The sequence below is a fragment of the Oryctolagus cuniculus genome, chromosome 9 (assembly GCF_051225735.1).
Source record: "Oryctolagus cuniculus isolate XC-2025 breed Fujian yellow rabbit chromosome 9, ASM5122573v1, whole genome shotgun sequence".
NCBI lineage: Eukaryota > Metazoa > Chordata > Mammalia > Lagomorpha > Leporidae > Oryctolagus > Oryctolagus cuniculus.
The window spans coordinates 86,085,182-86,100,521 of NC_142875.1; the positions used below are offsets into that span (position 1 = coordinate 86,085,182).

The window sequence follows — 15,340 nt, forward strand, 5'->3', positions numbered from 1 at the left end:
GAACTGGGCTTCTGAACTTGGCCGAAAGCCGTGTGCACTTGGGAACTTGGGCTATGACAGCTTGGAATGGAAACACTCTTCCCATAGGCCTCTCATCCCGGGTTTGTGGGCAACTAGTGTCTCTTTATGACACCTGTTGACTTGGTGGTGTGAAAGCATAGAATGCTGAACCATTGGTTTCCCGCCCAAGCCTGTTTCATCAGATGTCTTTCAATAAGAGAATAAGCAGTGGATTTTCTTCTTCCTTTGGTGCGAAGCACAGTGCCTTCTAGACAAGAGGAGTGGAATCTAGGAATGAGAAGTGACATAGCAGCAAGTGGCTGAAGGTGGTCCCTGTTGCTAGTTTCAGCAGAGAAGCCAGGGAGGGTCGCGCTGGGGGCTGCGCCTCTCCCCTACACCTGCTGGCCACTGTGTGCGGTGAGCCGCTGGAAAGACTGCGCTCGCTACTGCCTGTGGCCCAGGCTCCTTTTTGTTTTCCTGGTCTGAGCCTTTCTTGCCCTGGCTGTCTTCCATACACTCTGCAGGTACACATTTGATGTTCTTCCAACTGCCTCGGGCCACTTGTTGATGGCTGGAGAGACAGGGTGACGCAGAGGCTAGTCCTGGAGCAGCCAGGTGCCTCTGGCCACAAAGGCCCCGAGCCCTCACTCCCTGGTGCTGCTGATCAGTGATGGCTGGGACTCTGGGGGCCATCTCACTGGCCACGGGGCCCTCGCAGCTCTTTCGGAGCCAGTTCACCCCATCCCACTCTGCAGGGGTCGGGTCCTGTGGGTACAGGAGATGAGATACAGGGCGGAGGGCACCCAGAATCCCCTTTAAAGTTCAAGTTTGCACGGAGAAGAAGGAGCGGGAGGCCGTCGTCCAGAACCACATGTGGATGCCAGGTTCCCCTGCCTCTCCTGGGCCTAACGCATAGCCTAGGACACAGCCCTGGGACACTCTGCTTTGCCTCGCTGAGAGCATTTTCTGCAGGTCAAGCTCTGGCCGACCTCGTAGCAAAGCAGTGCTGTGAAGCCGTTACTGCCAGGCTGGTAGGGTGGGAGAGAGGCCCGGGAGGCCCTTGTTTCGCATTTCAGGCCTGGGAACGGCCACACTGCCTCCCAGTAACTGGCCTGGTGTTCAGACTCCGCCTCCCTCGTTTCCTGTCACTGCTCCCCCCCTTTCTCACCACCTGCCTGGACGGTTGGCACCTGCCTCTGCTGAAGCGCTCAGAATCCAGAGATGGATCTCGCTTGTCCGTTTACCCCCGCCTCCTCTCTCTGTTTTGTTACCTTCCTGTATTCTTACCATCTTCGTCACCTCCCGTGCTTTGAAATAAAATAGGGCCACACTGGTGAGATAATTGGTATTGTTGGGGCAACCTGAAGGCACAGATCTAAGACGAGACAGGGACAGGAGCAGGCACTGGAATTCCTCAAGTTTTCCCCTGAAACACGTAACTCCCAGCTAACGAGTGATGCCTGCAGCCTGGCTGAAGTGCCCGTGCCAGCAGCAGAGCCATCTCTTCCCGGTGACTAGGCTGGCTGCCTTCAGCAGCTGTTTGTCACAGGCTTAACGTGCACCAGCCCTGGGCTGGGGGCGGGGCACAGAGACGCCAGTCCCTGGCGATATGATGCTGCCTGGCTGGTTCTGACCCAGTTCCAAAGGCCCAGCCATTCAGGTTCATATCTGACGCAGTCCAATGGGGTAGCCGAGAATAAATGTCCCTCACGAGAATAAATCCCAACCCCAGCGGTGCAGCGTGGGTTTTGCCGGGGGTGCGGTCAGAGTGCATCTGCAGATGTGAGCGCGAGAGGAGCCTGCTGCCTTTGCCTGTGACACGTCATATTTGCCTGGGGGCGGGGGAGGCCAGTTGGTAATAAGCAGCAGCTCTGCATTGCAACGGGAGAGGAATCAGCCCTACGCAGGCACCTCCGCACACGACATGGGCTTCACCCTGGGGAAGGGGTGGGCGTGGTGCACACCGGGCCTTCTCACCAGGCTCCACAGCTGGGCCCCACCCGGGCACTGTGAGGACTTGGAAACAGCACGTGGAAATTACGAGGCTGGGACATGAGAATGGCAGACGGTGCGCGCCCTGGGACTGGGGCCGTGTCCGCGCTTCCTTGTGAATGACACGGTCCTGCTTTGGAAGGCGAGCAGACGCTGCTGCCCCCTTTCTACAGAGCCCCCCAAGCTGCCACTGCAGAGGCTGCAGGCGCTCCAAAGTGCGGGGGCCCAGGAGCTCTGCACGGGTGGTTGGTCACCGTGCCTTGGTAGGCAGGTGTTTTCCTGTCACCAGCACGACCTGGCCCCAGGAGACCATTCTGGGCTGGTGCTGCAGGCCCAGAGGTAAAAAGGGAGCAATGTCCCTGCCACTGCGAGCCTGGTCTTGGCGCGTCCACTGACACCACCACGCTGGATCGAGAGGACGATGTGTAGTTAGCACTGTGTTCCAGCTGCTCCTGCTGTGCTCTCTCCCAACAGCTACCAGATCATGCTGGACTGCTGGCACAAAGACCCAAAAGAAAGGCCCAGGTTTGCAGAGCTTGTAGAGAAACTCGGCGATTTGCTGCAAGCGAATGTTCAGCAGGTAAAGGTAGACCATCAGAAGGCCAGATGCCTTTGACCGACAGTCCGCGGGCTGTTTTACTCGCTTGTTGTCGTTCTGAGCACCATTAGCAGAATAGCTGAAATCAGCAGTGTAAAAAAAATGTATGCGTGTATGTGCAAAATTCTCTTCTCAAAACCCAACTACGGTGGATGTTGTGGTTCGGCAGGCTAAGCCACTGCTTGCAATGCCCACATCCCATATCAGAGTGCCTGGGATAGAGTCCTGCTTCCACCTACTGATCCGGTTTCCTGACAAATGCTCCCAGCAGGCAGCAGATGATGGCCCAAGTACCTGAGTTGCTGCCATCCACATGGGAGAACTGCATAGAGTTCCCGGCTCCTGGCTTCAGCCTGGCCCAGCCATGGCTGTTGCATTCTTTAGGGAGTAAACCAGTGTTAGGAAGATCTCTCTCTCTCTCCTCTCTTTCTCTCTCGCGCTCTCTCTCTGTCTTTCTCTCAATCTCTTCGTCACTCTCTCTCCATCTGCCTCTCACATACATAAACAGATAAATCTTTGAAACACGCATACGGAACCAAGATGTGTAAATGGCGTAGCAGAAGTTGAGCGAGTGCTTCCCAGGAACGGGGTGAAGGAGGACTTGTGTGACTGGAGCTGTGTCTCTGCTGTTTCAGGGTGGGAAAGACTACATCCCCCTCAATGCCATCCTGACCGGAAGCAGTAAGTTTCCGTACTCCGCTCCTGCCTTCTCCCAGGACTTCTTCAAGGAGGGCGTGTCGCTTCCCGGGTTTGATTCAGGAAGCTCTGATGATGTCAGGTAAGATTTCTTTCCCCAGCTTTAATTACTGAATTTTCAAGCCTGCCAAATGATAGTAATAAAAAATAAATGAAGAACTGTGTAACAGTCACCTTTATGCCCACCTCTGTGTCCAACCCTTGCAGCCATTCGGCCCTGTTATGTTTATATACTCTAAATATCTGTGCATTTTATAAAGAACATTAGGCATTTCCAACACTTTAGTCTTAACTATTTTTGGTGTGTTTTTGCCAGAAGAGAATTCCATGTAGCTGCATCAAAATTATCACACTAAAGTAATTCCTAATATCATCTATTCAGATTTTTAAAATTTCTGCCAAACATTTTTATATTTCTTTTAAAAACAACAAGAACCCAATAGAGAGTAACACAGGGTATTTTCTGAGGTTTCTTTAGTCTATCTTATTTGAAAATCATTCCTCTTCTTCCCCCCCTCCCCCCATGACATTGATCTTTTTAGATGAAATTAAATAAACAGGGGCCGGTGCTTTGGTATAAAAGGCTAAGCCTCCGCCTGCAGCGCCAGCATCCCATATGGGCACTGTTTCAAACCCGCACTGCTCCACTTCCCATCCAACTCCCTGCTAATGGCCTGGGAAAGCTGCGGAGGATGGCCCAAGTCCTTGAGCCCCTGCACCTGGGTCGGAGACCCAGAGGAAGTTCCTGGCTCCTGGCTTCAGCCTGGCCAAACCCCGGCCATTGCAGCCATTTGGGGAGTGAGTGAACCATCAGATGGACAGTGTCTCTCTCTCTCTGTCCCCCCTTCTTTATTTCTTTCTTTCAAATAAATAAATAATCTTTAAAAATTAAATAGACAAAAAAGGCTCTTTTTTCTTGTCAAGCAAATGAATATGCTCACGTTACTGCAGAGGAAATTGGAGAAGGGGCAAGGGGACAAATATTCATGGTGGGCACCCCCTGCCCCCGCCAGCCATGGACCTGTCGTCACACTTGCGTTGACCACACGCAGCCCCGGCGGTAACACAGGCACACGCTGTGCTCAGGCACTGCCCTGGGCTCTGTGCTTTCATCAGCTCCTTTGGTCCCCAGAAGTCTCGTGAAGTAGAGATTTTTCCTGTTACACATTCAGCATTAAGGCTCCAAGGAGGAGAGCTTGCCAAAACAGCGTGGCTAGGGATGGCAGAACGAAGCTTCCAACTCAGCAGTTCTGACCGTCTCTCGCTGCACCCCAGGCAATCCGGACACCCTTGAGGACTTCTAGACTGCCCTGCAGGCCTGCCAGCATCTTTGTCTGCAGTGGGCACAGCGCTCGGCCTTGACCTTGACCGCCCCCTGGGGAGGCAGGGGAGAACTGCAGCCTGGTGTGACAGCCGTCCCGTGGGCAGCCCAGACTTATCCGTGCTCTTGCTTCACAGGCAGCCCAAGAGGCCGGAGCACATGAGTCAGCCTTTTTTTTTTTAAATATGAGGAAGCTATCTTGGATAACCTGGATTAGCAAGGTCTGATTCGGCTGGTGATGGGAGTGGTGTGGAGTGGCGTGGAATGTCCAGGTTACACGGGCCCTGCTAATATGTTGCTCAGTCTTTGATGCTTGCCTAAAGAAATTTGGCCTTCCAAGGATGACAGAGTATCAGCTGGCCTGGTGGGTAACCTGCTCTGCCACTCTTTCCTAAATAGATCATCAACAAAACTCAGTGGGTACTTACAGAGAAATCATGTACATAACTACCCATTTCTCCCACTCTGCAGTCACGGAACAACATACAAGTGCAGCCCCAGCACTTCACAATACCTTTTTTTAAGATTTATTTATTTATTTGAAAGGCAGAGTTACAGAGAGGCAGAGGCAGAGAGAGAGAGAGAGAGGTCTTTCATCTGCCGGTTCGCTCCCCAAATGGCCACAATGGCCGGAACTGAGCCAGGGGCCAGGAGTTTCTTCCGGGTCTCCCATGCAGGTGCAGGCATGCAGGCACCCAAGCACTTGGGCCGTCTTCTGCTTTCCCAGGCCATAGAAGAGAGCTTGATTGGAAGTGAAGCAGCCGGGACTTGAACCGGCGCCCATCTGGGATGCCAGCACTGCAGGCGGCAGCTTTACCTGCTACGGCACAGCACCAGCCCCCCACAATACCTTTCAGTTAGCTGTGCTACAAGCTTGGCAGGCCGTTTTATGTGTGACCTCACAGCCTTTTAGGAAGTAGGCAGTGGTAAGATTGCTTCCCCGGACATCATTTCTCTGTTGTCCACCGCAGGCGCGTTCAGAACACGTGAGGTCTCAGGTCTCTTGGTGGCCTGATGCCTTCTGATTCCACAAGGGACCAGTGTGGGACCCTCTGGGGTTTTGCTCAACATCACGGAATGTGAATTAGCAGCCGCGGGAGGAAGTTGCATTGCCCTGAGGATTCCCAGGGGCCCACCACTGGGAAACGTGAGCCTTGGGGGAGTTCAGCGGCGCCTTCTGGCGTTTCGGTTCGTCTTCTTGGGCCCTGGAGCCCCAGGTCTCCTGACTCATCCCGGCTGGTACACTCTCCCAAGCTGGCTGTTCTCTCTGCTTCCTTGTTAGATACGTGAACACTTTCAAGTTCATGAGCCTGGAGAGAATCCAAACGCTGGAAGAACTTGCGCCACACACCACCTCCGTGCTTGACGTAAGTTGTGAACTGAAGCTTCTCGAGGCCCCTCAGAACCCTCAGCCGGCATCCACCCAGATCCCAGCTGCAGGAGTCCCCGAGGGCCGGCCACCGGCGGCCAAGCCAGCACTGTCGGCAGACCAACAGCTGGACTTTGCTCTGCCGAGCTCATCTGAAAGTAGAATTTCATGGTTTGAAGATGACCCAGAATTCCCCTCAAGACCCAGGACCTTGCCTGGTAGGAATTAGACCCTCGGTAAACTCATACATGTTTCTAAGCCTTTGGGCGATCAGTGATGCCTCCTTGCTTTCAGAGTAATAGAGGAAGAACTCTTGGCTGTGTGAGTAGCTAGGCCTTGAGATGTAAGCGGGAGTTCACTCTGAATAGCCACCTACAATCTGGTAGGTTTCTACCTAGGCTTTCGGCCCTGGCTCTGTGTCTCAACCAGCTCTTCCCTTGAAATCCCTGGGAGAGGAGAGGAGGGGTGGGCAGGAGCACACTGCTGCTACTGCGCATGCTCACACTCGGCCTGTGGCCCCTGGAAAAGCACGGGGCCATGACCTGACAGCAGGTTAGAAACACCGACCCTCGGGACCTGCTCCGCCTTGCCACAGATCCCCAGGGGACTCCCGTGCAATTGAAAGTCGGAGAAGTGCTGATCTTGACCATGGCCCGCAAAGGGACTGGAAGACAGCCACAATGCAGAGATCATCACCACAGCTGATACAGCCTTGGGAGAAGCAACAGCCACCCGTTAAAAAACCCCAGAGTGGGCAGTGAGCCCAGCAGTTAAGATGCCCGTGTGCCACATCAGAATGCCTGCCTCTGGCTTACTGGTGGGCGGCAGTGAGGGTTCAAAGCACTGGTCCCTGCCACCCATGTGGAACAAATGCACTGAGTTCCCAGCACCCCGTTTCAGTCCCAGCCAGGGACTGGTTCAGGCATCTGGGGAGTGAATCAGCAGAGGCGCACTTACTCTGTCTCTCCTCTCCCTCTCTCTCTCTCTCTCTCTAATAAGTGTTTTAAAAAATTTCTGGCCGGGCTGGTGTTGTGGAGCAGCAGATTAAGCCGCCACCTACAACGTCAACATCCGTGGTCCCGGGGCACTGATTTGAGTCCTGGCTGCTCCGCTTCCTGTCCAGCTCCCTGCTAATGTGCCAGAGAAAGCAGATGGCCAGGTGCTTGGGCCCCTGCTTCCCGTGGAAGACTTGCATGGAGCTCCTGGCTCCTGGCTTCAGCCTGGCCCCGCTCCAACATCCTGGGCATTTGGGGAGGGAATCAGTAGATGGAAGATGTTCTCTCTCTCTCTCTCTCTCTCTCTCTCTCTCTCTCTCTCTCTCTGTAATTGCCTTTCAAGTCCAAGGAGATAAAACTGAGAAGAACACGGAAGGTATCTTGTAACCTTAAACCCCACCCCAACACAGGGGTGAATTACGACGGCTGTTTTGTTTGCTCCGGTGTTTGCTGGCCTTTGAGAACATTGCATATAGCCCAGTGAGGTCCCTGAAGGCTGGTGGGAGCCCTATGAACCCACTTACCGGAGCACGCTGTGTTAACAGAGTAATGAAGAATCTGCGTGACACTCGATGCCAGAGGTGAACCCGTGAGAAAATGTAATTGCTGCATACAGTGACTAAGGAGGGCCTGAAAATGCCACAGAATCTTCAAGAAAAAAAATTGAACCATCTCTTTATAATTTCCTAGAACTTTTATGGATCAGGCTCCCAAATAATATAGCATTGGCACTGGTGTTCTGCTGCAGCATGGTTAAACCAACCATAGCTTAAGATACCAGCATCCCGTATAAAGGTGCCGGTTTGAGGGGCCAATGCTGTGGCGCAGTAGGTTAAGTCTCCACCTGCAGTGCTGGCATCCCATATGGACACTGGTTCGAGTCCTGGCTGCTCCTCTTCTGATCCGGCTCCCTGCAAATGGCCTGGGAAAAGCAATGAAATATGGCTCAAGTCCTTGAGACACATGGGAGACCCAGGGGAGGCTCCTGGCTTCAGCCTGGCCTAGCCCTGGCTGTTAGAGTAGTTTGGGGAGTGAACCAGCGGATGGAAGATTCTCCCTCTCTATCTCTTTCTTTCTTTCCTCTCTGGATCTCTGCCTTTCAAATAAATAAATAAATCTTTAAAAAGAGAAAGAAGAGGCTGGCGCTGTGGCTCAATAGGCTAATCCTCCACCTTGTAGCGCCGGCACACCGGGTTCTAATTCCGGTCGGGGCGCAGGATTCTGTCCCGGTTGCCCCTCTTCCTGGCCAGCCCTCTGCTATGGCCCGGGAGTGCAGTGGAGGATGGCCCAAGTGCTTGGGCCCTGCACCCCATGGGAGACCAGGAGAAGCACCTGGCTCCTGGCTTCAGATCAGTGCGCCAGCCGTGGCAGCCATTGGAGCGTGAACCAATGGCAAAAGGAAGACCTTTCTTTCTGTCTCTCTCTCTCACTGTCCACTCTGCCTGTTTAAAAAAAAAAAAAAAAAAGAGAGAGAGAGAGAGAAGAGGTGCCAGTTTGAGTCCCAGAGGCTCTACTTCCAGATGGAGCTCCTGGATCCTGGCTTCTGTCTGCCCCCAGCCCTGGCCTTTGCGGGCATTTGGGGAGTGAGTGAACGAGCACATGGAAGATGCCTCTCTGTCTCTCCCTCTCTGTCACTCTTTCCAAATAAGTAAATCTTCAAAAACAATAATAAAGCAGACTCATAGCCAAAAGTAGTTTTCTTGCACTTGCACAGTGATCGGCACTAAACATAATCTGTGGACAGTGCTAACCTGCTGCTGTGATTTAGATTCATCCGCTTCACCTCCATGCACCAGGAGTAGGCATTTCTTGTCGCTCGCCAAGTTCCTATTTGCAATCTGGAGAAAGTGCTTTGTCTCAGTAGGGAGTGTGGACATCAGAGGCTCATCGCGATATCACTCCCGAGACTGGGCAGGGGCGCTGCGGGGGCCAGGCCAGACCATAACCTTTCCCCCCCTCCCTCCCTCCCGCCAGGATCATCAGGTGGACAGTGGCACACTGCTGGCCTCCCCGCTGCTGAAGCGCTTCACCTGGACTGAAAGCAAACCCAAGGCCTCGCTGAAGCTCGAGTAAGGACGCCGGGCCTCCTCTCTGTGACCCGATGGTGGAGGGGACTGCCGGAGGCTGCGGGGCACAGGGCTGCAGGGGGCTCTCTCAGGGCCGTGGGCAAGAGGGGCTATCTCAGGGCCGAGGGCAGGAAGGCTGCAGGGGGCTATCCCAGAGCTACTTGCCCTCCTCAGCTGTGGCTTTCAGGCATCGCAGAAAAGCACTTCCCCTCCAAAGCGCAGCAACAGGGCATGAAGTCAGGCAAGCGAACGCCGAGCTCAGGGAGACAAGCCTGGGGCTTAGGAGAGAAATGCTGCAGAACATTCCTGCAGGCACGGGCGGCCGGGGTCCGGCTGTGCAGGGCGCACAGGGCCTCCGAGGAACAGAGCCTGCAGCTGAGCTAGCAGAGGGAGGTGGGCTCCCGGCAGGTGAGAAGGTTTGTGCGAGAGGAGTCCCAGGGCTCCTCGGGGCCGAGAATCCGCCCTCCTGCCCCCTGTTGGATTCTGGCACCCTTCTCTCACTTGAGCATATCTCCCCCTCCCCGCCGTGGTCAAACCTCCCCACCAGAATGACTCTGGCTCCTGCTGTGAGCTCCACGGACCCCCGCGGGTGTCACTTCAGAGAAGCGGGGTCAGCCCGGCCCAGCCCCAGCCATGGTCGTTTGGAGAGCGGCCCAGCCCCAGCCATGGTCGTTTGGAAGGCAGCCCCGTTCTCTCTCGTTTGTGCCTCTCTCTGTAACTCCGCCTTTCCAATGAATGCGTACAGCCTTTAAAAATAAAAAATATAGACCCAACGGTACCAGCCCCTGGGCAATCTAAGTTATGGCAACAGATACATCCGAGTGCCACGACGGACACAATCTGTCACCCGTCAGTAGCTTGGAAAGACAGGGAACGTTCCCAGGTGGTGATCTGCATGTCCGTTCCCTTCTAATGCAAGCATCGTGGCGGGGCCAGGGGTGAGTCCCAGCAGCCTGGAGGACACCATGAGGTGGATGAAAAGCGGAAGGAGGGAAGGAGAACTACCTACCTTGGAACACTCCAGAAAGTGGGTGGGCACCTTTCTCTGGATCTTTGACGAAGGAAAGAAAACTGTAAATTCTATCCCCCCCACGCCCTCCCCCCACTAAGCCCACCAGGCAGCACCTGCTAGGCCTGCCCTGCCTTGCTAACCGGGTCCTGAGGGTCTCCCGCTAAACAAACACTGCCTTCGGAGGTTCTGGGAGGGAATCCAGTGCTGGCGGCTTGTGGCCCCTGGTAGCTTCAGGCACTCCCTGGCTGTGGCTGCACCTCCCTGTGCTGTCTGCCCGTGGTCTTCCCCACTGTGGGAGGTCAGGCATGGCTCTGCCTCCCTCGGCCTTCCTCCTGTAAGGACCTGCGGTGCTCTGTAGGGTCCCCCCAGAGAGTTCTGGGTAAGCTCCTCTGTTCACGATCCAGAGCGCACTCAGACCCTCCGCAGCTTTTGCTCTGTTGCCATAGAAGGTGTCATCACAGGTTCTGTGGATTTGACGTGGGTATTCTGGGGACCACCACAGAAGCTATGCGACCCAAGGGTAGCAGAGATGCCCCCCTCCCGGAGTTACTGCCTGCTGGAATTGTGAATTTTCATTCTCTAACCGTGCCTTCCACCCCCAACCCCTGGGCCGCACCCTTCTACCCGGTGACACCACGCAGGCTTCCGGGAGGTGGCGTCCAGTTTTGGAACGGAGAAAATCTGAGCAGAGGTTGAGATGGGCTCGGGAACCCTGCACACTCCGGGGACGGGCGCCAGCAAAGCACCCACTGAGAAAGCAGAGATTGTGCATTTGTTGTCGGGACACCCATTTTGTACCTACAGCTGATGGTGTTGCTTTTTCTCTCTTCAGCTTGCGAGTGACCAGCAGAAGCAAGGAGTCGGGGCTTTGTGACATCCCCGGGCCACCTGTCTGCCACGCCAGCTGCGGGCACCTCAGCCGAGGCCGGCGCAGGTTCACGTTCGCCAACGCGGAGCTGGAGCAGAAGACGGCTCGCTGCTCGCCGCCCCCCGACTACGACTCGGTGGTCCTGTACTGCACCCCGCCGGTCTAGAGCCCGAGGGGAAGCCTTCCGTCTAGAAGCACATGTGTATTCACACCCCGAAAGCTAGCTTTTGCCAGTATTATGCATATATAAGTTTACACTTTTTCCTTTTCACAGGAGTGAGCTGCTTTTTGTGAGTTTTTAATAGTGCTTTTTTTTTTTTTGGACTAACAAGAATGTAACCCCAGATCAATTAGAGAAATAGTGACAAGTGAGGAACACTACTGCTCAATCCTCATATTACTCGCTGTGTTGGCAAAATCCCTTCGAAGCCCCGTGACGCACCTGCTCCAACCCCTGAGACGTCAGGCACACGCATGCGCTTTGGGGCGTGCACTATGGACGCCGCTGGGCCAGCCCCACAGCCCCGGAGCCAGGGGACAACAAGGCCTGTGCTGGAGGGATCGCTCTCTGGCCGAAACGTGGCCTGTGGAATCCTCTGGGAGGCAGGTGTAAGATGTGGGAGAGAGAAAAGGGGAAAGAGAGAAAAAGGAGGGGAAGAACCAGGAGAGGGTCCAAGATGGAACTAGAGGCATGTCAGGCCCTCGGGTGGCGTCCAGCCACGGCCCCTGTGCCCAGACAGTGCAGCGATAAGGGGACGGTGGCTGGGTTCTGGGAGGCAGGAAAAGGACAAACCGTTTTTGGAACTCAAGTAGATGTCAGAGCTTCGCCTGTGGGAACAGGTCTGTGCCCGCTTGCACACGTGGCCTGTTTCGAGTTTTAGCACTGAGGATGGCGGGTGGGCTCCTCTGGCGGATACACTGGGAACTTAGCAGGGCTCGGCCTGCTCCGGGCCTCTGCAGCACGCTGTTCAGGAGGAGCCCTGCGGGATTAGTTTGGTTGGCAGGGTTGTCCACTATGGGGCTCAAAGCCATATGTTTAAAAATGACGTCAGATTGTATTTCCAAGATTAATGTATAGTCAAGACACTAGCTTTGTTTCGTGTTCTATCGTTTTGTACAGTTAGCTGCAAAAGGAAGCTGAGGCGACTGGAGATGCAGTCTTGCAGGGGGTTTTCTCTGGATGAAAACTAGCACAAATGGGGAAAAACAAGGCAGGGCGCAAACTCCGTCTCTATAGCAACCAAACCACCTCAGCAGAAGCGTTGGGACCCGGACGCCCAGGAAGTCAGCCGTACTTCCTTGTGGTCTTACACTAACCTGGAAAGGGTGTGGAGAGCGTTAACCAATGTTCATCAAGCACTTTATGCTCCTGAGGGGGCGGGGGAGGGAGAGGTGAGATGTGATTTATGCAAGGTGTCTCTCCAGCTGGGACCCTGGATAGCGGCTCCTGAGCCATCCCCAGGGGAGGAGACAGCTGTGGACCTTGCCTTGGGGCTGAGGCCGCAGGCAACGGGGGACAGGGTAGCAAAGGGCGCCTGCTCTCTGGGGGGCTCCAGAGCAGCGAGCCCCGGACCTCTCCACCGGCTCTGTGCGATGCTATTTGTACAAGCTGTGGGCTGTGTGTTAGGATGTGTGCAGGCACGGAAGCCAGGCAGGCAGCAGTGACCGCTGCTTCCGAGAGGAGCGTGGGGGACTTGCCTCTGTGCCGGTGAGGTGGCTCTGGGGCCCCAGCTCCCAGGTGACAGAAGACTCCTCCTCCACCTGCCACTTTCTTGTGCAGGTTCTTTGTGGGGAAAGCAGGGCGAGGTAGCACAGGCCCGGCTGAGGCAGTGGGCGCCTAGGGGGGCTTCTCAGGGCCTCCACGGCCAGGCCAGAGGAGGCAGCAAGGCCTCTCCACCAAGAACCAAATTCAAGCAAAATCAGGCCAAGGCCAGAAAGAGAGAAACACCTTTGTTTTTCTTCTTCTTTGCATACACAGAAGCACCTGTGACTACTGGCAGTAGTACAACTAAGATAACCTAGGAGGAGGTTCAACAGAGAGAAACGGAAGAGGACCCGAGTAATTCTCTACTTTTTTTTCAAATCAGATAAGGCTCCAAAAATGAGTGATTACAATAAAAATCTTAGCTACTCATCTGATGTCTTGATTTTAGTCGTCTAATAATCTTAGGAGACCAAATGAGCCAATCTATTAGAATTAGGCTACTCTGCCTCTTCAAAGCCTCGGATTTGTAATCTGCGCGAGTGCATCAGTCAAAAAAAATTTTCCCATCTGGAGTCATAACACAGAAAAATGGAAGCTTGCAGGCATGAGTGTTGCCGAGTTGCACAGTGTTTGCTCGTTAAAACAGTGCTGGCAGTGCAAGTACGAACGGATGGTAATTCCAGAACTGGTGTGCCGTTCAAGACGGAACTGGCTGGCACTAACCAGGAACAGGCACGTCTCTGAACTAGCGTGGGTGGGATGGGACTGACACCATATGCAAGTTTTACATCAAGTTAATCTCAGAAACGATGCTCAGAAAGTAGTTTTAGCCCCTGGGAAAATTCGTCCAAGTCTTGAAACCTGTGCAGCTCTCGCTTGTTTCCCAGCCCATGAGAGTGTCAGACATGACACGGATAACACGTGCCTGCCGCACTCAGATCCAGCCAAGGGGGAGCGCCTCTCTGACCGCAAGTGCTCGTTACCGTTTGTGTACTCGTGGAAGTATGTGTGTCTCTGTGTTTTGTGCATGACTATTTAAGGAAACTGGAATTTTAAAACTACTTTTTATACAAACTAAGAAGATATGCTACAGATATAAGGAAGACATAGTTTGGTTCTACATGTCTAGCCATGATGAATGTATTTTGTATACTATCTTCATATAATAAAATTAACATCCAAAGTTATCTCCAGGTGTTCCTCTTGATCTTGTGAGTGAAAACTGGGTGTCGGTGGGGGCGGTGGACTGGTGTTCTGGGAGAGCTTAAGTACTACACAGTGCAAGAGAGAGAAAGCCAACACAACCAGAGAGGGCAAAGAACTTTCCATCACAAAATGGCTGCACTGAATAATCAGGGTCGTACAAACTGTAAATAAGAAGTAAAACCAGTCTAGGCGGATTGCCCAGAAAACTAGACACTCGAGTGAACAGGATGCTGAAGCCACTGGTGCACACACACAGTGAGTGAGTCCTGGCTGCAAACCGCTGCCCTCCATTCTGGGGGGCGCGGGAGGGGGGGTCCCGACCATAAACAGTTACCGTAATTACAAGGTTTGTGTGTGCGTCCACACGTACGCACGTGCATGTGTCCTGGAGGCTGCCATGCAGGAAACCATAGGACGTAACAGACAAAAGCCTAAAACACGAGGGAAGTACACCAGCTGAGAATTCGGTTTTGTTTTCTGGATTGCATTCCAGGGAGGGAAACAACCGGCGATCACTGGTAGACGTAGAAAAAGTGGCCAACAGCCTGACTTACGGAGTGCTGAGTCTGACCACATCAGCACGGAAACCACATTGCTAGGGGAAGGGTCGGGCCTACTTGCTTCAGGGCAACAAGAAGGAAAGAGGGTAAATGGCCAATTTCAGTAAACTCGTGGCTAACTGAAGAACGTAAGAGATAACTTTATCTGCAGTAGCCTGAAATCCTTCTAAAACCTCGGTTTCCCTAACACTCATTTGGACAATGATTTGAAGAATGCTTGAGGAATCAGTGTCACATCACAGGTCAGAAATTTTCTCACGACTCCGGAAACTGATGGTGCATTGGGGAATTCTTTCTTTCTTCCTTTCTTTTTCTTTTTTCTTTTTTTTTCTTTTTTTTTTTTTTTTCTGCAGGAGGATAGCCTAGTATGGTTAATGGACTCCTCAATGTTAAAACACATTTTCAGATTCTTGGGTCTCACAGGTCAGGAAACTGAAAAAAATATATCCTGGTTCCAACACAGTGATGACCAAGCTTCTGTGAGTATTTTGTGAAAGAGGAGCATTTTAGGGAGGAAAAAGCAAAATGCAAACAATGTATTACAACCCTAACTGGATGCCATGGACGGGACGCTGCATTTCCTGATGTGGGTGGTGCTGCCCATGTGTGTTCACTGTGTGAGAAGCCACTGTGCTGGACACTCGTGTGAACTTTTGTGCGTGCTCACACCCTGGAGCTCCGCAGAAGAATCACGGAAATGCATATGAGAAACTCTGCATTTCAAAACTTTTTGCAGTGGCCGGCGCCACGGCTCAGTAGGCTAATCCTCCACCTAGTGGCACTGGCACACCGGGTTCTAGTCCCGGTCGGGGCGCCAGATTCTGTCCCGGTTGCCCCTCTTCCAGGCCAACTCTCTGCTGTGGCCAGGGAGTGCAGTGGAGGATGGTCCAGTGCTTGGGCCCTGCACCCCATGGGAGACCAGGATAAGTACCTGGCTCCTGCCTTTGGATCA

At 53.6% G+C, this 15,340-nt stretch overlaps 1 protein-coding gene across 2 annotated transcripts in view; it reads left to right on the forward strand.

Moving 5' to 3' along the window:
• The window catches only part of FLT1 (fms related receptor tyrosine kinase 1), a 198,505-nt gene extending 184,696 nt beyond the window's left edge, over positions 1–13,809 (forward strand). For both annotated transcript variants that reach the window (XM_089304276.1, XM_089304275.1), the window contains exons 27-31: positions 2,467–2,572; positions 3,226–3,368; positions 5,890–5,974; positions 8,946–9,040; positions 10,882–13,809. In XM_089304276.1, coding sequence (XP_089160402.1) covers positions 2,467–2,572; positions 3,226–3,368; positions 5,890–5,974; positions 8,946–9,040; positions 10,882–11,083 — 631 coding nt within the window. In that variant the 3' untranslated portion in view covers positions 11,084–13,809. The remainder of the gene's footprint in view (positions 1–2,466; positions 2,573–3,225; positions 3,369–5,889; positions 5,975–8,945; positions 9,041–10,881) is intronic.
• The last annotated feature ends 1,531 nt before the right edge of the window (positions 13,810–15,340 follow it).